The sequence below is a fragment of the Jaculus jaculus genome, chromosome 10, assembly GCF_020740685.1.
Source record: "Jaculus jaculus isolate mJacJac1 chromosome 10, mJacJac1.mat.Y.cur, whole genome shotgun sequence".
Taxonomy (NCBI): Eukaryota; Metazoa; Chordata; class Mammalia; order Rodentia; family Dipodidae; genus Jaculus; species Jaculus jaculus.
The window spans coordinates 26,143,316-26,170,502 of NC_059111.1; the positions used below are offsets into that span (position 1 = coordinate 26,143,316).

The 27,187-nt window shown below is 52.1% G+C and overlaps 1 protein-coding gene across 1 annotated transcript in view; it reads right to left on the reverse strand.

Annotated features, from left to right (window-relative positions):
• Positions 1 to 27,187, reverse strand: part of Rasgrf1 (Ras protein specific guanine nucleotide releasing factor 1) — a 143,468-nt gene that overhangs the window by 25,368 nt on the left and 90,913 nt on the right. Inside the window, exons 16-22 of the mRNA XM_004660441.3 lie at positions 24,781 to 24,906; positions 12,816 to 12,986; positions 11,326 to 11,432; positions 10,798 to 10,910; positions 8,222 to 8,282; positions 5,045 to 5,148; positions 1,887 to 1,971 (exon numbers count right to left, since the gene is read on the reverse strand). Coding sequence (XP_004660498.1) covers positions 1,887 to 1,971; positions 5,045 to 5,148; positions 8,222 to 8,282; positions 10,798 to 10,910; positions 11,326 to 11,432; positions 12,816 to 12,986; positions 24,781 to 24,906 — 767 coding nt within the window. The remainder of the gene's footprint in view (positions 1 to 1,886; positions 1,972 to 5,044; positions 5,149 to 8,221; positions 8,283 to 10,797; positions 10,911 to 11,325; positions 11,433 to 12,815; positions 12,987 to 24,780; positions 24,907 to 27,187) is intronic.

A 27,187-nucleotide genomic window follows, 5' to 3' on the forward strand; every position in this document is an offset into this window, starting at 1 on the left:
GATCCATCTATCTTCACTCAGGCCCATTCTGCTGCACACATGGCCCACTTTCCTGGCTTGTTATTTGGTCCCATCTAATTGTTTTTCCCTAGCAAAGTCAGTGGTGGAGGGGGCTCTTGGAGGAGGGGCCTGGAGGAGTCAGAGTCAGGGCATCCTGATCCTGGCCAGAGTCACTCTCAATCAAGCCTTTGCCTCAAACCCAGCCTTGTGCCCAGCAGCCCTGGGCCCTCCGCTCTCTTTAATATCACTGCGGAGGATCGTCTTACCCATTCTGCAAGGTAAAGTGGCTAGGACACTGCATCACCATTTCTGGGGTAGACAATATTTCAGGAAGTTCAGAGAGATGTCTAGGTAATGTATATTGGAGAGGTTTTCTGCCACTTTCCAGCCAAACATTACTTTAAAAAATATTTTAGGGCTGGAGAGATGGCTTAGCAGTTAAGCACTTGCCTGTGAAGCCTAAGGACCCGGGTTGATTCCCCAGGCCCACGTTAGCCAGATGCACAAGGGGGAGCATGCGTCTGGAGTTCGTTTGCAGTGACTGGAGGCCCTGGTGCGCCCATTCTCTCTATCTGCCTCTTTCTCTGCCTGTCACTTTCAAATTAAAAAAAAAAACCCAAAAAATATTAAAAAATATTTTAGAGGCTGGGCATGGTGGCGCATGCCCTTAATCCCAGCACTCAGGAGGCAAGGGTAGGAGGATCACGGTGAGTTCGAGGCCACCCTGAGACTACATAGTGCATTTCAGGTCAGCCTGAGCTACAGTGAGACCCTGCCTGGGGGGAAAAAAAAAACAACAACAAAGTAATATGAGCTGGGAAGATGGCTCAATTGTTAAAGGTGCTTGCTTACAAAGCCTGTTGGCCCTGGTTCAATTTCCCAGCATCCACAATGAGCCAGATGCACAGTAATGCATATATCTGTGTTCCCGATGTGCCTACAACGATTCAAGACACAGCCAGGAGCACCCACAGCTCATGCGTCAGCTAGTCTGGTGTTCATCTGCCGTGCGGCAGTTGTTATGCAGCAGCAAGTGACCCTGTCACAAAGAAGGCGGAGGACAGACCCTGTGAAGACACTGTGACGATGTACTCTGAGCCCACCTGTGCACTGTGGCACGTGCATGACACATGCGTGCACACACACACACACACACACCCATTTTTTAAAAAAATAAAAAGACTAGCAAGAGAGTTTTCCTTCCTTCTAATCTCTCCTTCCTTCTAATCTCTCCTTCCTTTTCCTCCCCTTTGCTGCTCGCTCGGAGGTTATTCATGGTGATGACAAGTCTGAGAAAGTGTGTCTGTCCCAGTCAGTTTTCACGTGGCCTTTCCAGGGTCAGCCTGGTGGACAGGTGAGGAAACCGAGACTGAGGTGAAGTAAGATGGCCTGGGCCTCGTGGGTGGGGCGCTTCCGAGGGTCTTCAGCCAGCCCTGTGGTGGTCCTGCCTGAGAAGAGCTGGCAGCAAGCACTGTCTGTCATGCTCACGTTACATCATGCATCATGCATCATACATCACACCACACATCGTCACATCATGCTGCTCACATTGCATCATACACCATCACATCATACATCACATCATATACATCATATGTCACATCATCACATCATACATATCATCACATCATTACATCATACATCACATCATATATCATACATCACATCATATACATCACATCATATACATCATCAGATCATTACATCATACATCACATCATATACATCATCACATCATTACATCATACATCACATCATATACATCATCACATCATTACATCATACATCATCACATTATTATATCACATCAACAACATTACATCATACTCACACTATGTCATCCATCACTCTGTCACACATGACGTCATGCATCACATCACACTCACGTCATTGAAGTGCTTGGTGGTTTTCATGATGTACGGGGTCCTTTCGTTCTTCTCCACCTTCATCCATCCCTGGCCGAAGAACTCCCTGCAGGGACGAAAGAGGAGCCCCCGGCACAGGTTAGGTTGGCCTTACTTATTTCGGGCTGGTTCATTTCTCTGCTTCTTCAGGTTGTCATTTCTTTCTTTCTTTTTTTTTTTAACTTTATTTATTTTATTTTTTAGAGAGGGAAGTGCGGGGGGGGGGGAGAGATTGGGAGAATGAGCACGCCAGGGCTTCTAGCCACTGCAAATGAACTCCAGATACATGTGCCACCTTGTGCATCTGGCTTACGTGGGTCCTGAGGAATCAAACTGAGGTCCTTTGGCTTTGCAGGCAAGTGCCTTAACCACTAAGCCACCTCCCCAGCCTCAGGCTGTCATTGCTGAGGAAGTAGCCTTCTGCAGAGGCCTGGGGAGGAAGGAAGCCTGAGCTTAAGCCTAGCTCTGTGCTGGATCAGCTGCCTGGCTTCAGGCAAGTCCTTTGTGTCTCAGACCCTTACTTTCCTCACCTGTAAAATGGGAACAACCACTCTTTCCTCAGCGCTGACATGAATTTGGCTCTCACGGCTAGCCTGAAACCCAATTCCAGAGAAATTATGACATACATCGTGGTAACTCAAACCTCATCACGACAGAGATCCAGAGGCTACAGAGAAAGCAACACTAAATCCAATCCCTATCTTGCCCTCCAAGGCTTAGGGAACACTGCAGAAGAGGGGGCAGAAAGATTGTAAGTACCTCAGGGTGGGTGGGAATAGCCAGAGACACCGTGTTCACCCCCCACCACAGAGACTGACTGAGGCCTCTTGGTTCCCACCAATAACCCCACTGAAGAAGACAGCTGAATTGAGGCAGGGGAGAGGGGGTCTAAGAGCATCACTTTTTTATACAAAAAAAATCAATAAATAAAATAAAGAAAAACATTTTTCCTCATGGGGCCACCATGAGACCAAAAGAGCGATGGTATGAGAAGGCATGCATAGCATTAACAGCAAAGGGGGTGATGGACACACTCAGTTCGGCTATGGATTTTGTTTTCACGTTTTAGTCACTTTCCAGCGGCTGCTCTGTGGAACAGAGGTGTTAGGAGGCTGCTGAAGGGGAAAGAGGTAAAAGGGCAACACCTGAGGGTGTGCCTGGTATGTGCAGGCCCCTGTGCTCAACTTCAGCACTGTATCAAAAAAGAAAAAAAGGAGCCAGGTGTGGTGGCGTGCCCCTTTAATCCCAGCTGTTGGGAGGCAGAGGTAGGAGGATTGTTGTGAGCTTGAGGCCACCCAGAGACTATCTAGTGAATTCCAGGTCAGCCTGAGCTAGACTAGACCCTACCTTGAAATCCCCCCCACAAAAGAATTGGGACTGGAGAGATGGCTTAGCAGTTCAGGCATTTGCCTGCAAAGCCAAAGGACTCTGGTTCAATTCCCCAGGACCCACATAAGCCAAATGCACAAGGGGGTACATGTGTCTGGAGTTTGTTTGCAGTGGCTGGAGGCCCTGGAGCGCCCATTCTCTCTCTCAAATAAATAAATAAATAAATATGTAAAGCTTAAAAAAGGTCAGATAAGAGCTGGCTGTGGTGGCACATACCTTTAATCCCAGCACTTGGGAGGCATAGGTAGGAGGATCACTGTGAGTCTGAGGCCACTCTGAGACTACATAGTGAATTCCAGGTCAGCCTGGGCCAGAGTGAGACCCTACCTCAAAAAACCAAAAACCAAAAACCAAAAAACAAAACAAAACAAAACAAAAAGGTCAGATAAGGGATAAGGCACTTCTTGCCTTCAAAGCCTAATGCCCTGGGTTCGATTCCCTAGTACTCATGTAAAGCCAGCTGCATAGAGTGGCTCATGTGTCTGGAGTGCATTTGCAGTGGCTAGAGGCGCTGGTGTGCCCATTTTCTCTTGTTCTCTCACTCCCTGAAAATGAATAGTTTTCTTTTTTTTTCCAAAAAAGGGTCAGATAAGAGGATAAAGGAGCCAGCAAACAGGACTGAGCGGCGTGTACTGGTACTGGTGATGCCATGTTGCCTGGGTTCCTGACTAGACAAAGCTATCAGGAAAGGTGAGTGGGCAGAGTCTGCGCAAGAGGCCAAGTGCCTGTGGGTGGGTCTCCTGCCCCTGCACGGTGTGTCAGGAACAACATGGCCTCCACACAGAGGATACGGCAGCCCTCCTGACCAGCCCCTGCATTTGGGCGAGGCTACGCTCATGCTCAGGGCTGCAACCACACCAGCTTCCCCTCTGGATGGCAAACCAAACGCCCCAGTTACGGGCTGCCTCAGACCTGCTGATGCAAATTTGGGGAAACTATTCTGAACTGTTGGAAATTCAGAAAAAAACAACAACCTTGGGCTGGAGAGGTGGCTTAGCAGTTAAGGTGCACGCCTGTGAAGCCTAAGGACCCAGGTTCGATTCTCCAGGTCCATAAGCCAGATGCACATGGTGGCACATGCATCTGGAGTTCATTTGCAGTGGCTGGAGGCCCTGGCATGCTCATTCTCTCTTTCTCTCTCTCTAATAAATAAATAAATAATAAAAAAACCCTTGAAAACTGAAAACCACTTTAGCTTAATAATGTGCCATAGGGAACACTGCCTATGTTTAATTCATTAAACATTAATGAATTAACAAACTAATAAATGTAATTCGTTCACTACGTGTTTAAAATGCTGCCTTGATTGTTAGATGAAGACAGAGGCTCACAAAAGTACTTACGTATAATTACAGGGAACACGGGGGTGGGGGGCGGGGGAGGGCGGGGCGGCTGCAGGCCAGAGCAGGCAGCTGCAGGCTTTGAGGCTTCATCAAAGTCCAGGGCCATTTCCAAAGTTTGTTCCAAGAAGTGGCATGCCCCCCCCCCCACATTCATGGCTGTACACACACACACAAACATGGACACTTTGTGCCCTTCTGGAACGGGACTAGTGAATTCGAGATACTTCAAGTGTGTGTGTGCTGGGGTGGTGCGCACACCTGCGCAGGCAGTAAGTCAGGAAGAACTTGGGAGTGGGAGGGGAACCCCGGTGTTTTCCTCCCAAGCCGTGGCGAGTCCCCATGGCCAGAGTCGGGGGACGTGCTGAGGAAGGGAGGAGGAAGACGGGGCGCGCCCCTGCAGCCACTTACTCATAAGGAATCTTCTTGAAGACGAGGTGGTCCAGGAGGGTCAGCTGCTCAGCGATCTCCAGGGCTGAATGGTTTTCGAAGGGCTCAGCCTTCACGCCCTCCGCCTGAGGGGACGAGGTCTGGGGTTAAGCTCATGAGGGGCACCTCTGGACTTTCTGGCCCCTTTGCTTGGTTCCAGGGGGTGGACGAGGTATGTTCAGGGAGCTGGACCCCACCCCCTGCCGCACTCTGCGTGTGTTATTCCAAAGGACTGTTCCTCAGGTAGTCACTCCCCGTCTAGGGAGCCACCACCACCCTTGTGGGAATGAGGCTAATGCCTGCCCAGGCTGCTCAGTGGGGAAACAGGCTGGCAAGGACTGGCACTCGGGTATCTGACCCAGCGGGGGTGAGCCATCCCCTTCACTTTATTTGGCCCTAAGCCAGTTCAGCACAATCTCCCTTGGAAACTCATGAGGAAATGTGGGTAGTGAGCAGAAGACAGCCCATCCGGCTCCGTCCTCAGCTACCGTGTCCCTAACTATGGACATCACCCGTGGACACTACCTATAAGGGTGTCGGCCATGTGGCCCCTTTGACCAACGATGTCCTCAGGAAAACGTTAGCCGGGGTACAGCAGTGCCCACAGGAGCGTTTGGATGAGGGTGGACGCTGGCAGGTTGATGTGCTTGGGTAGGAAAGCCTCACAAGAAGTCTGCTGGACTTGGGGTGGGTGGGGCCAGGGAAGAGATAGCTGTGCCAGCTCTGAGAGGAGCTTGTGTCCATACAGGGATGGTTTCCTATACCCACACAAGAGCAGAGAGCTGGTCCATGTAGCTACCCTGTCCAGAACCCCTATTTCCCCAGCACACAGTGAAGTCTGCATTGCCAGGCCCTTGCTAGATACTGGAGACATATGGGACAACAGCTTTTGTGTATGGCAGTGAACCAGCCACAGGTGTTTCCTGGCAGATCCGCCAGGGCACGGAACAGAAGCCCGGATGCAGGAGTGTGCATGTGGGGAGCACCATCAGACACTTTTGAGGAGGAGGGGTTCCTAGGAGGCAGAGGGGATGTGGAGGTGGGGGCGGCAGGGGCTTGAACGCGGGCTGGCGGGATAAGCACCCTGAGGTAGAATTTCTCCTGTGCGATCTTATAGACGGTTCCTCCCGAGTCATGGGAACATGAATCATTGAATGGGGCCGCTCAGCCACAGGCACTCCTGTGCTGGTCCTGACAGTTTGGCCATCCTGGACGCAGCCCAGATATCAGGCTGAGGCACAGGGCACTGGCCCAAGACACTGAGTGTCCTAGAGTCCCTACCCAGGCTCTAGGCCAGGAGGTGTGAAGGGGCAGATGACCTTCCTTTTTTTTTTTTTGGTGTGGCCCAGGAAAGAGGGTGACGCTAGAAGAGAGATCTGAGCTGACACCTTTAGTCACCTTTCATAAGGCTTGTGAGAAACACATGGCAAACAGCCTCCCACTTCTCTGCTGAGGCCACTGGTTTCCCCCAAACTGGATGTGGCCTCAGCAGAGCATGGGGATCCCGCCAGTGCTGGGAGTCAGGCTAAGGGGCCCTTTATTCTAGAAGAGGCTCAGGCTGTTCAGAACAGAGCCCTTGTTCTCTTGAGGGGCAAACATTGCAGCCAGGCCCCTGTTGGGAAACAGGAGAACAGAGCATTCCCTCCACCGGGGAAGACTTATCCAGCATCCTGACCCCAGAGGCGCACGTGTCTGACGGCTGGGAAGACAGCCCAGTTGGTAAAGTGCTTGCCTTATAAGCACGAGGCCATGAGAACCTAGGCTTATTCCTGGTACCCACATAAAAACGTCAGGCACGCTGATGCCTGTCGCAGCCTGGGGAGGCAGAGATGTGTGGCCTCCTGGGGCTTGCTAGCAAGCAAGTCTGGCCCAACTGGTGAACTCCAGGCCTATGAAAGACTGTGTCTGGAAGTTGGATGTTATTCCTGAGGACACCCGGAATTGTCCACTGGCCCACACATGCACACACACACACACACACACACACACACACACACACATGTGTGTGCAAACTTAAACCAGCCTGGGGCTGAGCCAACATGACACTGAATCCATCTCTGGAAGGTCAAAATGGGAGTTCTGGAAGGTCGGTCCATGATGCAGGGGCCAGGAGCTTTGGGATGGCTCCCGATGACATTGTATATATGTCTCACCAACTTGGAAACACATTATTGGATGACTGTCACTCCTACGTGTGAGATACCAGCCCTTGGTTCATGCTCCTTCATGGTGAACACCTCTCTCTCTCTCTCTCTCTCTCTCTGGCCCAGTCATTGCTGGGCAGAGAAGTGCATCTTGACTCCTCAAAGATAAGGCAGTGTGGTGTAGGAAGTGAGTTTTGTTCCAAGGTCAGCTGAATGTGAGCATGAACAGCTCTCACCACTATCACTTCCCATGGATAACGTCAGTGCGTTAGGCTCCCCGAGCCTCAGTTGCCTCGTCCTTAAGATGGGGCGATGATGCAAACTTGAAGCATCACTGATAAGAGTGCCTGGAGGCTTTCAGTGCCTAACATGGTCCATCACACACAGCACTCATCCTTGGGTCCTTCTCTTCCTGGAGAAGTGTGACTGGGGGTGGACGGAACCAGGGGAGCGATGAGAAAACAGTGGGTAAGGAAAAGAGAAGTGGTGTTACCAGTTAGCTTTTGCTTTTTAAAAAGGACAAGTTGAAGTTCTTGCCCCTGGCATCTGTCCAGGGTCTTTGCCAATGAAAGGAAGATACGATGAGGCTACCAGGGTGGACTTGGAGCCAGTATGACTGGTGTCCTTGGGGAAAGGGGGTGTGTGGACATAGGCAGACACATAGAGGGGAGATGGTGCACATAAACAGGGGAGGTGGCCCCAGGACTATAGAGGCAGGAGCTGGAGTGGCGCAGAAAGGAGCTGAGGGGGGCCCCGGGCTACCAGCGTCTGGGAAAGGCAGATCCTCCTGGAGACGGAGCACGGCCCTGCCCACACCTTCGTTTCAGATTTTTGGCCTCCAGGACTTTGAAAGAAGACATTTCTATGGCCCCAAGCTGCTCAGTTTGCGGGGCTTAGTCACAAAGCCATAGGAAATGAATGCAGGTAGTGACTACTGCGCTCGGTCAGGGAGCCATGGAGTTGGAGGGTAGGAAAGAGAGCCTTGGTGAACTGGTGGGCGGGCAGCCCTGCTCACCATCTGTGTGATCTCCTCCAGCGTGATCTGGTTGTCCCCTGGGTCCTCCTGGGTCAGAGTCCTAAGGAGAAGAAGGCAGATGAGCCCCAGCCAAGCCATCATCCATGGCCTCCTGATCCTTGCTCTTCCATTTGCCCAGAGATGCTGTCCCTTTCTTCTCCACCAACCTATAGTCCATCAGATCCTGATCCAGTTGGGTGAAGTCCCCTTGTGGGCTCCCTCAGACTGTGGGCTTTCTGTGTACCTAGCTCCAGAGAGACCTGGGCAGGGGTCTTCGAGGTCAAGCCCGGGCTTTCAGCGGGCGGGTGTAGAATGAAGGATGCGTGTTGGAAAGGAGCGCCTGGTCTGTAGGAACAGACTGAGCAGGAGGTTGGCTCTTCCACACGGGAAGACCCTCAGGCCTGGCTGGACTGGAGGGTCCGCAGCAGTGAGGGGAAGCAGAATGGAGACTCAAGAGCTCCAGGTAGGTAGGTCTGTGCTGAGGGGGAAGTGAGAAAGAACACAGCTGAGCTGAGCAGGGGGGTCCTGAGCCTTAGTGGAAACTGCCGGTGGACCCCCGGTGTTGGGCCAAAGGATAGTCCGTCTGCCGTGATGGGACGCAGAGCCATGGTCTGTGAATGCTGGGGTTAGGGGGGTGAAGGTTGGGGACAGTCTGAGGGTTAGGCCTGGGGGCATACATAGGGAAGCAGTCTGGGGTCTGCAGGGCCTCTGTCTGAGAATTAGCCCTAGTAGCAGACACCCAGGAAACAGAAGCTTCAAGAACTCTTTTCTGGGGGCAGTGACTTAAACCACGGTTGCTCCATTCCACCACAGCCTGCTCTTTCTCCTGAATTCAGAAGAGAAATAAGCCAGAAGAAAACCCTGAACCCCAAGCTCCAATCCATGTGATTAGGGGTGCAGCATGTGCTTATGGGCTTTCCAGAGGTTTCTAGGGCCTGGGGCTGCCTGTGTGCATACACAGCTCTGTGTGTGTGTGTGTGTGTGTGTGTGTGTGTAAGAGAGTGACAGAGGTCTGAGGAGACTCCAAGACCGAACAGGAGGCAAATGCACATGGGACCTTGGGATTGTAAAGTGGTTGGGTGGAGGAGGCCGGAAACTTGGGACAAAGTCAGGAAGTGCTTGGGCTGGACTTGGGCACAAAGTATGGGGCAGAGGTGATGACTGAGGAGTAGAGAAGGGGAGCTGGAGGCGAGGAGGGGTCTGGACCCTCCCACTGAGGCTGGCTGGGAAGACGGCTGAATGGGAGGGACGAGAGCATCAGGCAGGGTAGCGGGTAGGCCGGTGCCGGGACTGTCCCTGAACAGCCGGTGGAAGCCACGGGACCAGCTCGCCTGAGCCTCAGCCCACTCTCAAAGCCAGTGTCAGTCACCCATGTCACAGGGGAGAAAATGAAGTTCAGCAAAGGGTCTTGCCCAGGTCAACAGTGAGTCACTGGCTAAGGCAGCTCAGACATGACACTGCATGGGCTCTGACTTCTTCCAGGATAGGCGAGCTGAGGAGCAGGGACAATACAGGTTTGGGGACAAGAAGGTTTACAAAGTTCAATTCAGTGACGTCCTTTGAGCACCTATGAGCAGGGTCTTGCCAGTGTTGTCCAACAGAGCTCTCTATAGTGAAGGGATAATGGGATGGGCTAGCCTATGCTAATATAGGTGTGGATCTGGGAACTTAGGAACACAATTTTAATAGTATAGTTTTAGTTCATTAATATTCATTAACTCATTACTTAATTTCGTCCCAAGTGCTGAGAGTTTTGGTGTGTGCAAGCACTCTGGGGATCGAGCCCAGGGCTTCCTGAATGCGAGGCCAACACTTTACCAACTAAGCTACATCCCCAGTTCCCTCATCAGAGTTTAAAGAGCTGTGTGTAGCTAGCACGACCATATTGTGCAGGCGCAGGCTAGGCAGGTGCCCGCAACACTGAACATGCATGAAGAAGTGATACTTGGGGGAAAAAGTACTTTTTAATCCCAACCTCCATATATATGCCTGTACCCCGATCATAATCCCCTCTCACCACCCTCCTTCACCCCCCTCTCCTATCCCCCTTCTACTCATCCCCAGCCTTTTCCCATTAAGTCCCTCTTCTATTTTTTTAGGGGGGGATTTTCAAGGTAGGGTCTCACTCTAGCCCAGGCTGACCTGAAATTTACTATGTAGTCACAGGGTGGCCTTGAACTCACAGCGATTCTCCTACCTCTGCTTCCTGAGTGCTGGGATTAAAAACAGCCACCATCCCTGGCTTCTCTTCTATTTTGATGTTTCCCCCCTCATATTATACAAATCTGTACAATTAGGGACAGCCACTGTGAGGCATAACTGTGGCCACCAGAGGCGGCATGGTTTTTGTCTCAAGATCAAGGTCTGGTGGAGGGTGGGGAGAAGGCGGGGAGCAACACGTGCTATGAAATGAGATACATGGGTTCTCAGGCTTAGTTCTTCCCAGATGCACTTCCTAGCTGGCCTCAGGCTTGAGGAGGACCCTCCTCCCCATTTCCCTGACCTCAGGGTGGCTGTGGCCGGCGGTGGGGGGCCCCAGGAGGCTGGCCTGAGCAGGAGGCCCGCTCTCACCTTACCTGATGATGTTGGCCGCCGCCTTCCGCTCCTGCGTCAGGAGCTCTGGGTCGTGCATGACCTCCTCCAGGAAGCCGATCACTTTGCACTTGAGCTCATCGTTGGTCTCGAAATCCTGCAGGATGGAGAGGGGGCTCTAGCTACAGTTGCTGAACTTCCCCACAGAGCTCTGGGGCCCGGGCGAGAGGAGGGAGGGAGTGGCTGTATGTGCGGGAAGCAGCTCGGCCTGCCTTACTTACCTCCTCACTACTTCTTGGCAGGCAAGTGACATAAGACCCCGAGCCGCCTCTCAGCCACTGTCCCGCTGCACCACCAGGCCAGAGGAGCCCAAGCCTGCCCCAGCTGCAGACAGCTGGCTAAAGAGAGGCCCTTTGTCTCCTTAAATGTCCTTGCTTCCCTTTTGTGGGGGGGGGGATCTGAGCAGGTCCTTCTGGGGATACTGGGGGCTCCTCCCACCCCCTCCTCCAGTGCTGTTTCTCTCTTACTGCCACTCTGGGGTGGGGCAGCCTCTAGGGAGGACTCCTGCTCACCTGAGCGTGCTTGGAGACCCAGTGGCGGAGCACATTCAGCACACGATTGGTGGCAGCTCTGCGGATTACAAACTCCTTGTCCCCATTCCTCTGGTCAGGGGGAAACCCTAGTAGTGTGAGAGAGGCCACGTGAGGGCAAGGCTCAGAGCTTGCTCTGTCCCGGGTTCGACTCCTGGTCCTTCTTCATCCGAGGCTGCTTCTCTGTCTTCTTTTTTAAAATAATTTTTAAATTTTTATTAACATTTTCCATGATTATAAAATCTCTTTAAGGAAATATTTTATTTATTTATTTGCGAGGAGAGAGAGAGAGAGACAGACAGAGAATGAATGAATGAATATGGGAGCACCAGGGCCTCTAGCTGCTGCAAACAAACTCCAGGTACATACGCCACTTTGTGCATTTAGCTTTACATGGGTACTGGGGAATTGAACCAGTTTGCAGGTAAATGCCTTAACCGCTGAGTTGTCTCTCCAGCTATGAGGCTGCTTCTTACAGCTGACGTGTGTGTGTGTGTGTGTGTGTGTGTGTGTGTGTGTGTGTGTGTGTGTGTCAGAGACAGAGAGAGAGAGAGACAGAGAGAGGGGTGGGGGAGGAGGAAAGAAATAACAACCAGGTTGGAACCTATGGGATAGATACAGGCTTTGAGGTCTCAGGAGACACAGATCATAGACTCTCAGTGCCCCCAAGACAAAAAGAGAGAAGGAGAGAGAGAGAGAGAGAGGGAGGAGGGGGGTAAGGAAACACCTTACAGCCAGGGTAGGTCCTATTCGCCCAGCCCCTGCCTGCCAGAGTACTTCCTGGGCCAGGGCTGCTAGAAGATTCAGGTAGCTTACCCCAGCTTACACAGACCACCCAAGACCAGAGCTCTGGCAACAGCCCTGCCCCCAGTGGAGACTAGGTTCCTTCAGATGAGGAGTCGTGCTGTGAGTAGAACTGGCAAGGACAAAATGGGGCTGGGGGGGGGTGCGGGGAAGGGACTTCCAGGCTGGAGGGCTAGCCCTGGCCGGGTCTGCAGGAAGAACGGGGGGGGGGGGTTGTGTGGCAGGCATTCAAGGTAGATGGACGGAATAGTATTTCTGTGTGTCAGGGACATGGCCGGAGCTAAGGCCACCCTTCAAGGGGATGACAGGCAGCCCTGATAAATAAGACTGTATTCCATTGGTGACAGGAGCTGGGAGGGAGGGGGAGGGCTCAGGGGAGACTGTGCCCAGACACATGGTGGCCTTGACTTCAGGTCTGGGTGTGCCCAGTGGGAACAGAGGGAAGGAGCTCTGTCCCAGTGCTCATGAGAGGAAGAGTCAAGAGTGGGAAGTGGGGAGGTCTGGTAGTCAGTGAGCAAGGGTGATTCCCCTGAGCAGGGACCACCCACTTTAGGTACCTGACAAAGGGCAGATCCTGGGCCTGTGGCTGTCACCCCTGCCACAGGACCCTGGAGAGACTGACGGGGGTGGGGTGGGGGGAGAACGTGTGAGCAGAGGTGCCCCCACACCTGCGCTGGCCAAGGACATCCTGCGGTACTTCTCCTTGTTTGGGGTGCCCTCGTTGGCTCCCGCCGTTGCGATGGCAAAGGCGGAGGCGGCCGAGAGGGCGCTGCGGTTACTGTCCAGCTCGCGACAGGAGGTCATGACAACTCCGTTGTTGTAGGCAAAGAGCGGGAACTCTGCGGAGAGAAGGAAGGCGACCCTCAGCCCTTCAGGCTGGCAGATGCCCAGAGGATAGGCCAGCCTCAAGAGCAGCAGCTCTGCCCTCACGTGAGGGCTGTTTCCCTGAAAGGGTCATGCCAAGACTTCCCCAGGGAGGAACACCCGGCCACTCTCTTGCTGCCTCGGAAGACCCGCACCCGCCTCCCCGCTCCCCCACACACCTGTCCACACCTGCTTCTCAGCTCAACTGGGCCCAGGATGGGTTTATGGACCTAGTAGGATGGAGACAGAACTATATCTGGGGTCCCTTTACCTGGGCTGATATTCTCCCTACCCCTCACTGGCTAAATGACTTACGATCTAGGATTCTCTCAGCTACCTCCTCTAGAAAGCCGGAGCAATGCCCACTTCCAATGGAGGCTGCAAAGCTTAAAGGAGATTACAGAAGAAAGCTCGAACAGCTATGTGTATGCCATGGAGCACACTGCCAATAACAACTAGTGGTCATAGGAATCAACTCCAGAAACTTCTAGCATCATCTCAGAAGAGTTTGGAAAGTAGTGTACACTGTCAGGGCAAGGTAGCAGTTCGTGAGGGGTGAGGAGAAAATGACTTACTTATTTTAAAGACACACATGCACGTGTGCAAATAAAGAAATACCTTATTATTTTTTTTTAAAGATTCTAAAATAAGCCAGGCATAGTGGTGCACGCCTTTAATCCCAGCGCTCGGGAGGCAGAGGTAGGAGGGTTACTGTGAGTTCGAGACCACCCTGGAATACAAAGTGAACTCCAGGTCAGCCTGGACTAGAGTGAGACTCTACCTTGAAAAACAAAACAAAACAAAAAAGACTCTAAGAGAGTGTATTCTCCTTTCTCTGAGACAGCCCCTCTCTGCAACATCTTCTTTCTCTCTGTCTGAGACAGGGTCTCTGAGGTAGTTTCTCCGGGACAGTCTCAGATCAGTGTCTCTCACTTTCTCTCTCTGAGATGGTCTCTTTCTCTCCCTCTGTGATAATTTCTCTTTCAGGGTAACACCCCCCGCCCCCTCTTTGAGATAGGATCTCACAAGCTGCTCTGGCTGGCCTTGAAATACATCTGTGGCCCAGATTGGTCTGAAATTCCCACCTTCCTGCCCCAATCTTTCTAATGCTGGGATTACAAGGGTACACTACCACACACCAGCCTCAGAACCTGTTTCTGAAAACTGGCTCTCCTGAGAGGGGGTTCAAGGTGTCCACTTAGCTTTTCTTTCTTTTTTAAATTTTTATTTATTTATTTGAGAGTGACAGAAAGAGGGAGAGAGAGAAGGAGAATGGGTGCACCAGGGCCTCTAGCCATTGCAAACAAATTCCAGATGCACGTGCCACCTTGTGCATCTGGCTCACTTGGGTCCTGGGGAATAGAGCCTCGAACTGGGGTCCTATGGCTTCACAGGCAAGCGCTTAACCGCTAAACCATCTCTCCAGCCCCCGTAGCTTTTCTTTAGAGCTAGGTGACCCTGCTCCTTACTGGTATTTCCCCAGGGCTGGACAGCAGGGGAGTTGGGGATTTGGCCTGCCTCACTGGGAGCAGGAACTTGGGGAAGGCGGTGTGAGGCAGGAGGATGGTCTTGGGAAGTGAGGTTCCCTGAATTCTCAGGACACCCATGACAGGCAAGTGCTCTACCCCTGAGCCACGCCCTCAGCACTGAGTTAATTATTTGAAAGGTGACAGTACCCTGTCCTCTCTATAAACCTGATGAGAACGTGAGTGAGCCCACCGCACAGTTGGAAATACGGGGTCACAGGAAACACTTCTGATAGGAACTCTCCCTTAGCTATGGGCCACTGCTGAGAAATTCAGAACTGACTGAAGTTGGGGTAACTTTGTAAGGTGGATGATGATGGCCTCACAGCAGAGGACCCTGACAGCCATCACCCTCCCACCCTGGCGTTCATCATACAGCACAGCGGTCACAACCCTCGGGAGTCTGTCACAAAACATAAGGTTGACAATAACTTGCCAACCCTGATTTAACCGGAACCCTCTCCTCCTGTATCGCACACAGGTGCACTGTACCTGACCCTCTCCTGTAGTCTCACACAGGGGCACTGTACCTGACCCTCTCATGTAGTCTCACACAGGTGAACTGTACCTGACCCTCTCCTGTAGTCTCACACAGGTGAATTGTACCTGACCCTCTCCTGTATCGCACACAGGTGCACTGTACCTGACCCTCTCCTGTAGTCTCACACAGGTGAACTGTACCAGACCCTCTCCTGTAGTCTCACACAGGTGAATTGTACCTGACCCTCTCCTGTAGTCTCACACAGGTGCACTGTACCTGACCCTCTCCTGTAGTCTCACACAGGTGAACTGTACCTGACCCTCTCCTGTAGTCTCACACAGGTGCACTGTACTTGACCCTCTCCTGTAGTCTCACACAGGTGAATTGTACCTGACACTCTCCTGTAGTCTCACAAAGGTGAACTGTACCTGACCCTCTCCTGTAGTCTCACACAGGTGCACTGTACCTGACCCTCTCCTGTAGTCTCACACAGGTGAATTGTACCTGACCCTCTCCTGTAGTCTCACACAGGTGAACTGTACCTGACCCTCTCCTGTAGTCTCACACAGGTGCACTGTACCTGACCCTCTCCTGTAGTCTCACACAGGTGCACTGTACCTGACCCTCTCCTGTAGTCTCACACAGGTGAACTGTACCTGACCCTCTCCTGTAGTCTCACACAGGTGAACTGTACCTGACCCTCTCCTGTAGTCTCACACAGGTGAACTGTACCTGACCCTCTCCTGTAGTCTCACACAGGTGCACTGTACCTGACCCTCTCCTGTAGTCTCACACAGGTGCACTGTACCTGACCCTTTACTGTAGTCTCACACAGGTGAACTGTACCTGACCCTCTCCTGTAGTCTCACACAGGTGCACTGTACCTGACCCTCTCCTGTAGTCTCACACAGGTGCACTGTACCTGACCCTCTCCTGTAGTCTCACACAGGTGCACTGTACCTGACTCTCTCCTGTAGTCTCACACAGGTGCACTGTACCTGACCCTCTCCTGTAGTCTCAACACGTGCACTGTACCTGACCCTCTCCTGTATCGCACACAGGTGAACTGTACCTGACCCTCTCCTGTAGTCTCACACAGGTGCACTGTACCTAACCCTCTCTGTAGTCTCACACAGATGAACTGTACCTGACCCTCTCCTGTAGTCTCACACAGGGGAACTGTACCTGACCCTCTCCTGTAGTCTCACACAGGTGAACTGTACCTGACCCTCTCCAGTAGTCTCACACAGGTGAACTGTACCTGACCCTCTCCTGTAGTCTCACACAGGTGAACTGTACCTGACCCTCTCCTGTAGTCTCACACAGGTGCACAGTACCTGACCCTCTCCTGTAGTCTCACACAGGTGCACTGTACCTGACCCTCTCCTGTAGTCTCACACAGGTGCACTGTACCTGACCCTCTCCTGTAGTCTCACACAGGTGCACTGTACCTGACCCTCTCCTGTAGTCTCACACAGGTGCACTGTACCTGACCCCTCTCCTGTAGTCTCACACAGGTGCACAGTACCTGACCCTCTCCTGTAGTCTCACACAGGTGAACTGTACCTGACCCTCTCCTGTAGTCTCACACAGGTGCACTGTACCTGACCCTCTCCTGTAGTCTCACACAGGTGCACTGTACATGACCCTCTCCTGTAGTCTCACACAGGTGAACTGTACCTGACCCTCTCCTGTAATCTCACATAGGTGAACTGTACCTGACCCTCTCCTGTAGACTCACACAGGTGAACTGTACCTGACCCTCTCCTGTAGTCTCACACAGGTGAACTGTACCTGACCCTCTCCTGTAGTCTCACACAGGTGCACTGTACCTGACCCTCTCCTGTAGTCTCACACAGGTGCACTGTACCTGACCCTCTCCTGTAGACTCACACAGGTGAACTGTACCTGACCCTCTCCTGTAGTCTCACACAGGTGCACTGTACCTGACCCTCTCCTGTAGTCTCACACAGGTGAACTGTACCTGACCCTCTCCTGTAGTCTCACATAGGTGAACTGTACCTGACCCTCTCCTGTAGTCTCACACAGGTGCACTGTACCTGACCCTCTCCTGTAGTCTCACACAGGTGAACTGTACCTGACCCTCTCCTGTAGTCTCACACAGGTGCACTGTACCTGACCCTCTCCTGTAGTCTCACACAGGTGCACTGTACCTGACCCTCTCCTGTAGTCTCACACAGGTGAACTGTACCTGACCCTCTCCTGTAGTCTCACACAGGTGAACTGTACCTGACCCTCTCCTGTAGTCTCACACAGGTGCACTGTACCTGACCCTCTCCTGTAGTCTCACACAGGTGAACCGTACCTGACCCTCTCCTGTAGTCTCACACAGGTGCACTGTACCTGACCCTCTCCTGTAGTCTCACACAGGTGAACTGTACCTGACCCCTCTCCTGTAGTCTCACACAGATGAACTGTACCTGACCCTCTCCTGTAGTCTCACACAGGTGAACTGTACCTGACCCTCTCCTGTAGTCTCACACAGGTGCACTGTACCTGACCCCTCTCCTGTAGTCTCACACAGGTGCACTGTACCGGACCCTCTCCTGTAGTCTCACACAGGTGCACTGTACCTGACCCTCTCCTGTAGTCTCACACAGGTGCACTGTACCTGACCCTCTCCTGTAGTCTCACACAGGTGAACTGTACCTGACCCTCTCCTGTAGTCTCACACAGGTGCACTGTACCTGACCCTCTCCTGTAGTCTCACACAGGTGCACTGTACCTGACCCTCTCCTGTAGTCTCACACAGGTGCACTGTACCTGACTCTCTCCTGTAGTCTCACACAGGTGCACTGTACCTGACCCTCTCCTGTAGTCTCAACACGTGCACTGTACCTGACCCTCTCCTGTATCGCACACAGGTGAACTGTACCTGACCCTCTCCTGTAGTCTCACACAGGTGCACTGTACCTAACCCTCTCTGTAGTCTCACACAGATGAACTGTACCTGACCCTCTCCTGTAGTCTCACACAGGTGCACTGTACCTGACCCTCTCCTGTAGTCTCACACAGGTGAACTGTACCTGACCCTCTCCAGTAGTCTCACACAGGTGAACTGTACCTGACCCTCTCCTGTAGTCTCACACAGGTGAACTGTACCTGACCCTCTCCTGTAGTCTCACACAGGTGCACAGTACCTGACCCTCTCCTGTAGTCTCACACAGGTGCACTGTACCTGACCCTCTCCTGTAGTCTCACACAGGTGCACTGTACCTGACCCTCTCCTGTAGTCTCACACAGGTGCACTGTACCTGACCCTCTCCTGTAGTCTCACACAGGTGCACAGTACCTGACCCTCTCCTGTAGTCTCACACAGGTGCACTGTACCTGACCCTCTCCTGTAGTCTCACACAGGTGCACTGTACCTGACCCTCTCCTGTAGTCTCACACAGGTGCACTGTACCTGACCCCTCTCCTGTAGTCTCACACAGGTGCACAGTACCTGACCCTCTCCTGTAGTCTCACACAGGTGAACTGTACCTGACCCTCTCCTGTAGTCTCACACAGGTGCACTGTACCTGACCCTCTCCTGTAGTCTCACACAGGTGCACTGTACCTGACCCTCTCCTGTAGTCTCACACAGGTGAACTGTACCTGACCCTCTCCTGTAATCTCACATAGGTGAACTGTACCTGACCCTCTCCTGTAGACTCACACAGGTGAACTGTACCTGACCCTCTCCTGTAGTCTCACACAGGTGAACTGTACCTGACCCTCTCCTGTAGTCTCACACAGGTGCACTGTACCTGACCCTCTCCTGTAGTCTCACACAGGTGCACTGTACCTGACCCTCTCCTGTAGACTCACACAGGTGAACTGTACCTGACCCTCTCCTGTAGTCTCACACAGGTGCACTGTACCTGACCCTCTCCTGTAGTCTCACACAGGTGCACTGTACCTGACCCTCTCCTGTAGTCTCACACAGGTGAACCGTACCTGACCCTCTCCTGTAGTCTCACACAGGTGCACTGTACCTGACCCTCTCCTGTAGTCTCACACAGGTGAACTGTACCTGACCCTCTCCTGTAGTCTCACACAGGTGCACTGTACCTGACCCTCTCCTGTAGTCTCACACAGGTGCACTGTACCTGACTCTCTCCTGTAGTCTCACACAGGTGCACTGTACCTGACCCTCTCCTGTAGTCTCAACACGTGCACTGTACCTGACCCTCTCCTGTATCGCACACAGGTGAACTGTACCTGACCCTCTCCTGTAGTCTCACACAGGTGCACTGTACCTAACCCTCTCTGTAGTCTCACACAGATGAACTGTACCTGACCCTCTCCTGTAGTCTCACACAGGTGCACTGTACCTGACCCTCTCCTGTAGTCTCACACAGGTGAACTGTACCTGACCCTCTCCAGTAGTCTCACACAGGTGAACTGTACCTGACCCTCTCCTGTAGTCTCACACAGGTGAACTGTACCTGACCCTCTCCTGTAGTCTCACACAGGTGCACAGTACCTGACCCTCTCCTGTAGTCTCACACAGGTGCACTGTACCTGACCCTCTCCTGTAGTCTCACACAGGTGCACTGTACCTGACCCTCTCCTGTAGTCTCACACAGGTGCACTGTACCTGACCCTCTCCTGTAGTCTCACACAGGTGCACAGTACCTGACCCTCTCCTGTAGTCTCACACAGGTGCACTGTACCTGACCCTCTCCTGTAGTCTCACACAGGTGCACTGTACCTGACCCTCTCCTGTAGTCTCACACAGGTGCACTGTACCTGACCCCTCTCCTGTAGTCTCACACAGGTGCACTGTACCTGACCCTCTCCTGTAGTCTCACACAGGTGAACTGTACCTGACCCTCTCCTGTAGTCTCACACAGGTGCACTGTACCTGACCCTCTCCTGTAGTCTCACACAGGTGCACTGTACCTGACCCTCTCCTGTAGTCTCACACAGGTGAACTGTACCTGACCCTCTCCTGTAATCTCACATAGGTGAACTGTACCTGACCCTCTCCTGTAGACTCACACAGGTGAACTGTACCTGACCCTCTCCTGTAGTCTCACACAGGTGAACTGTACCTGACCCTCTCCTGTAGTCTCACACAGGTGCACTGTACCTGACCCTCTCCTGTAGTCTCACACAGGTGCACTGTACCTGACCCTCTCCTGTAGACTCACACAGGTGAACTGTACCTGACCCTCTCCTGTAGTCTCACACAGGTGCACTGTACCTGACCCTCTCCTGTAGTCTCACACAGGTGCACTGTACCTGACCCTCTCCTGTAGTCTCACACAGGTGAACCGTACCTGACCCTCTCCTGTAGTCTCACACAGGTGCACTGTACCTGACCCTCTCCTGTAGTCTCACACAGGTGAACTGTACCTGACCCTCTCCTGTAGTCTCACACAGGTGCACTGTACCTGACCCTCTCCTGTAGTCTCACACAGGTGCACTGTACCTGACTCTCTCCTGTAGTCTCACACAGGTGCACTGTACCTGACCCTCTCCTGTAGTCTCAACACGTGCACTGTACCTGACCCTCTCCTGTATCGCACACAGGTGAACTGTACCTGACCCTCTCCTGTAGTCTCACACAGGTGCACTGTACCTAACCCTCTCTGTAGTCTCACACAGATGAACTGTACCTGACCCTCTCCTGTAGTCTCACACAGGTGAACTGTACCTGACCCTCTCCTGTAGTCTCACACAGGTGAACTGTACCTGACCCTCTCCAGTAGTCTCACACAGGTGAACTGTACCTGACCCTCTCCTGTAGTCTCACACAGGTGAACTGTACCTGACCCTCTCCTGTAGTCTCACACAGGTGCACTGTACCTGACCCTCTCCTGTAGTCTCACACAGGTGCACTGTACCTGACCCTCTCCTGTAGTCTCACACAGGTGCACTGTACCTGACCCTCTCCTGTAGTCTCACACAGGTGCACTGTACCTGACCCTCTCCTGTAGTCTCACACAGGTGCACTGTACCTGACCCCTCTCCTGTAGTCTCACACAGGTGCACAGTACCTGACCCTCTCCTGTAGTCTCACACAGGTGAACTGTACCTGACCCTCTCCTGTAGTCTCACACAGGTGCACTGTACCTGACCCTCTCCTGTAGTCTCACACAGGTGCACTGTACCTGACCCTCTCCTGTAGTCTCACACAGGTGAACTGTACCTGACCCTCTCCTGTAATCTCACATAGGTGAACTGTACCTGACCCTCTCCTGTAGACTCACACAGGTGAACTGTACCTGACCCTCTCCTGTAGTCTCACACAGGTGAACTGTACCTGACCCTCTCCTGTAGTCTCACACAGGTGCACTGTACCTGACCCTCTCCTGTAGTCTCACACAGGTGCACTGTACCTGACCCTCTCCTGTAGACTCACACAGGTGAACTGTACCTGACCCTCTCCTGTAGTCTCACACAGGTGCACTGTACCTGACCCTCTCCTGTAGTCTCACACAGGTGAACTGTACCTGACCCTCTCCTGTAGTCTCACACAGGTGAACTGTACCTGACCCTCTCCTGTAGTCTCACACAGGTGCACTGTACCTGACCCTCTCCTGTAGTCTCACACAGGTGAACTGTACCTGACCCTCTCCTGTAGTCTCACACAGGTGCACTGTACCTGACCCTCTCCTGTAGTCTCACACAGGTGCACTGTACCTGACCCTCTCCTGTAGTCTCACACAGGTGAACTGTACCTGACCCTCTCCTGTAGTCTCACACAGGTGAACTGTACCTGACCCTCTCCTGTAGTCTCACACAGGTGCACTGTACCTGACCCTCTCCTGTAGTCTCACACAGGTGAACCGTACCTGACCCTCTCCTGTAGTCTCACACAGGTGCACTGTACCTGACCCTCTCCTGTAGTCTCACACAGGTGAACTGTACCTGACCCCTCTCCTGTAGTCTCACACAGATGAACTGTACCTGACCCTCTCCTGTAGTCTCACACAGGTGAACTGTACCTGACCCTCTCCTGTAGTCTCACACAGGTGCACTGTACCTGACCCCTCTCCTGTAGTCTCACACAGGTGCACTGTACCGGACCCTCTCCTGTAGTCTCACACAGGTGCACTCTACCTGACCCTCTCCTGTAGTCTCACACAGGTGCACTGTACCTGACCCTCTCCTGTAGACTCACACAGGTGAACTGTACCTGACCCTCTCCTGTAGTCTCACACAGGTGCACTGTACCTGACCCTCTCCTGTAGTCTCACACAGGTGCAATGTACCTGACCCTCTCCTGTAGTCTCACACAGGTGCACTGTACCTGACCCTCTCCTGTAGTCTCACACAGGTGCACTGTACCTGACCCTCTCCTGTAGTCTCACACAGGTGCACAGTACCTGACCCCTCTCCTGTAGTCTCACACAGATGCACTGTACCTGACCCTCTCCTGTAGTCTCACACAGGTGCACTGTACCTGACCCTCTCCTGTAGACTCACAAAGGTGAACTGTACCTGACCCTCTCCTGTAGTCTCACACAGGTGCACTGTACCTGACCCTCTCCTGTAGTCTCACACAGGTGCAATGTACCTGACCCTCTCCTGTAGTCTCACACAGGTGCACTGTACCTGACCCTCTCCTGTAGTCTCACACAGGTGCACAGTACCTGACCCCTCTCCTGTAGTCTCACACAGATGCACTGTACCTGACCCTCTCCTGTAGTCTCACACAGGTGCACTGTACCTGACCCTCTCCTGTAGACTCACAAAGGTGAACTGTACCTGACCCTCTCCTGTAGTCTCACACAGGTGCACTGTACCTGACCCTCTCCTGTAGTCTCACACAGGTGCAATGTACCTGACCCTCTCCTGTAGTCTCACACAGGTGCACTGTACCTGACCCTCTCCTGTAGTCTCACACAGGTGCACTGTACCTGACCCTCTCCTGTAGTCTCACACAGGTGCACTGTACCTGACCCTCTCCTGTAGTCTCACACAGGTGCACTGTACCTGACCCTCTCCTGTAATCTCACATAGGTGAACTGTACCTGACCCTCTCCTGTAGTCTCACACAGGTGCACTGTACCTGACCCTCTCCTGTAGTCTCACACAGGTGCACTGTACCTGACCCTCTCCTGTATCGCACAGAAGTGAACTGTACCTGACCCTCTCCTGTAGTCTCACACAGGTGCACTGTACCTGACCCTCTCCTGTAGTCTCACACAGGTGCACTGTACCTGACCCTCTCCTGTATCGCACAGAAGTGAACTGTACCTGACCCTCTCCTGTAGTCTCACACAGGTGCACTGTACCTGACCCTCTCCTGTAGTCTCACACAGGTGAACTGTTCCTGACCCCTCTCCTGTAGTCTCACACAGGTGCACTGTACCTGACCCTCTCCTGTAGTCTCACACTGGGGCACTGTACCTGACCCTCTCTTGTAGTCTCACACAGGTGAACTGTACCTGACCCTCTCCTGTAGTCTCACACAGTTGCACTGTACCTGACCCTCTCCTGTAGTCTCACACAGTTGAACTGTACCTGACCCTCCTCTGTAGTCTCACACAGGTGCACTGTACCTGACCCTCTCCTGTAGTCTCACACAGGTGCACTGTACCTGACCCTCTCCTGTAGTCTCACACAGATGCACAGTACCTGACCCTCTCCTGTAGTCTCACACAGGTGCACTGTACCTGACCCTCTTCTGTAGTCTCACACAGGTGCACTGTACCTGACTCTCTCCTGTAGTCTCACACAGGTGCACTGTACCTGACCCTCTCCTGTAGTCTCACACAGGTGAACTGTACCTGACTCTCTCCTGTAGTCTCACACAGGTGCACTGTACCTGACCCTCTCCTGTAGTCTCACACAGGTGAACTGTACCTGACCCTCTTCTGTAGTCTCACACAGGTGCACTGTACCTGACCCTCTCCTGTAGTCTCACACAGGTGAACTGTACGTGACCCTCTCCTGTAATCTCACATAGGTGAACTGTACCTGACCCTCTCCTGTAGTCTCACACAGGTGCACTGTACCTGACCCTCTCCTGTAGTCTCACACAGGTGCACTGTACCTGACTCTCTCCTGTAGTCTCACACAGGTGCACTGTACCTGACCCTCTCCTGTAGTCTCACACAGGTGCACTGTACCTGACCCTCTCCTGTATCGCACACAGGTGAACTGTACCTGACCCTCTCCTGTAGTCTCACACAGGTGAACTGTACCTGACCCTCTCCTGTAGTCTCACACAGGTGCACTGTACCTGACCCTCTCCTGTAGTCTCACACAGGTGCACTGTACCTGACCCTCTCCTGTATCGCACACAGGTGAACTGTACCTGACCCTCTCCTGTAGTCTCACACAGGTGCACTGTACCTGACCCTCTCCTGTAGTCTCACACAGGTGCACTGTACCTGACCCTCTCCTGTAGTCTCACACAGGTGCACTGTACCTGACCCTCTCCTGTATCGCCCACAGGTGAACTGTACCTGACCCTCTCCTGTAGTCTCACACAGGTGCACTGTACCTGACCCCTCTCCTGTAGTCTCACACAGGTGAAACTGTACCTGACCCCTCTCCTCCTGTAGTCTCACACAGGTGAAACTGTACCTGACCCCTCTCCTCCTGTAGTCTCATACAGGTGAAACTGTACCTGATGCCTTCTCCTGTTATCTCACACAGATGAACTGTACCTGACACCCTCATTATCCTCTGACTTCACACAGGTGTACTGTACCTGATGCCCTCATTCTCCTCTAGCTTCACACAGGTGAACTGCACCTGACCCCTCTCCGCCTGTTGTCTCACACAGGTGAATTGTACCTGAAGAGTTTTTGCTTTTGACTGACTTTGGCGTTGTTGGAGACTTGGTTGGTGACGTTTCAGCATCGCCGTCGTCACTCTGGTTTTGATCACCATCTGACTCTTCTCTCACAGAAACTTCAGAGCCTGGAGAAAAGAAAGCAACACTTGTACCTTTTCTCCATTAATCGTTGACTGCAAAGTCCACATCTATAATTTACCAAAGCAAAACTGAGTAAGTTATGATATCTTGATTCCTGGGTGAAGAAACAACTGAACTTGCCTCAGGCTACAGCAGAACTTTTCACATGCTAATGCATCTTGACTCTCTGAGATGGCTTTTGCTTTTCTAGGAGTTTTTAATCCTTAGGGGACATACTCGGATCTTGCTGGAATGCAGATGAGGTCTGAGGATGTAGACCAGTGGAAGAGCACTTCTCTAGCATGTTCAGAGCCCTAGGTTCAATCCCCATTAAGGGACAAGAAAAATAAATCAGAACGACATAGACTTGAATCAACCCCTATCTACTATAGACTAGGAAAGTATATCTCTCTTCTTTCCTCTCCTTTCTTCTTCTCTCTTTGTCTCTTCTTTCTTTTCCTATTTTTCTTTTTCATTTTTTTTTGGACAGGGTCTTACGTCGCTCATGCTGGACTCAAGCTTGATATGTAGTTAAGAACAGCCTTGAATTATTGATCCTTGTGCCTCTACCTCTCAAGTGCTAGGATTGCAGGTGCTGTGGGTTGGACCATATACCCTGCCTGAAATTCTGCATTTCTAAAAAGTTTCTGGTGATGTTCATGTGCCCCTGTTGATGGACCACACTTTGAGTAATGAAGCCTTTCTTTTTTCCTCCCTTCCTTCCCTTCTTCCTTCCTTCCTTCCTTCCTTCCTTCCTTCCTTCCTTCCTTCCTTCCTTCCTTCCTTCCTTCTTTCCTTTCTCTCCTTCCTTCCTTCCATCCTTCTTTCTTTCTTTTTGGTTTTTGGAGGTAGGGTTTCAGTGCAGCTCAGACTGACCTGGAATTCACTATGTAGTCTCAGGGTGGCCTCCAACTCTTCAAGTGCTGGGATTACAGGCGGGCACCACCACACCCTGCTAATGAAGCCTTTCTTATGCTCACTGTATCTCTCTATCTCTTTTATTTAATACCTTGCGTGACAATTTGTCCCAGTTTGCCCAGGGAAGTCCTGCTTTATATCCACTGACCCATGCAAAAGCACCTTTAGTGCAGTGAGTTCTTGGTTAAAAGTTTTTTTTTTTGAAATCTATTTATTTATTTGAGAGAGCGAGAGAGGGAAAGAGGGAGATGGAATGGGTGCTCCAGGGCCTCCAGACATTGCAAATGAATTCCAGACACATGCACCACCTTGTACATCTGGCTTACATGGGTCCCCCAAAATCAAAAAGAGGTCTTTGGCTTTGCAGACAAATACCTTAACCTCTAAGGCATCTCTCCAGCCCCCTTTGCTAAAAGTTTTTAATCACACTGAGCCTCATTTCCCCAGAACAAGCACCTGCACTCTTTGAAAACCAATGGAAGCCATGGGTCTTCTCTTTAGAAAAGCACACCCACCCAGCACACAGAACTGCATAAACGGGCTCAGGGTCCTGGATCACTAGTCAAGAAGCCTGGTACTTGACGACTGTGAAGGACTGTTTTGGGCATCATTTCACCATGTGACACTGGATGGGATGCTGTGTGCCTCTTCCCCGCCTGGACTGTCGCCGCTGCAAGGAGGCTTTTGCTGTTCTCTGGTGTGCTGTTTCTTTAATTATCGTCTTTTCAGTGTCATTGTCACACACACTATCCATATGTCACATGTGCCATAGGGAATGTCTCTTCTCTCCAGCTGTACCTCTGTGCATATACACAGACCAAGACTGTGCATATACGTATGTCCACACCCTACCCAGGACTGCATATACGCATGTCCACACACTGACCAAGATTCATGCCCTGACCAAGACTGTGCATATGCGCATGTCCATGCACTGACCAAGACAGAGCGTATACGCATTTCCACGCACTAACCAAGACTGTGCATATATGCATGTCCACATTCTAACCAAGACTGTGCTGGTGATTCTCAGGATAGAAACTGAGCTGATTTAACGAAATCAGAGAATGGTCAGGAGAAACTGTTACAGAGAGGCATGATCTAGCCCAGCAACATCTCTGGCCTCTGTTGCGATGTTTAGTGCTGGGGAATGTGCTGAGCTTCAAGAAGTTCCTAGAGCACATGATGCCTTCCTCATTCCTCAGCCTTTCACATTCCATTCTTTAAAAAATTTTTGTTGTTGTTGTTTTTTTTGAAAACACTCTAGCCCAGGCTGACCTGGAATTCTCTATGTAGTCTCAGGGTGGCCTCAAACTCATGGCAATCCTCCTACCTCTGCCTCTCGAGTGCCTGGATTAAAGGCGTGTG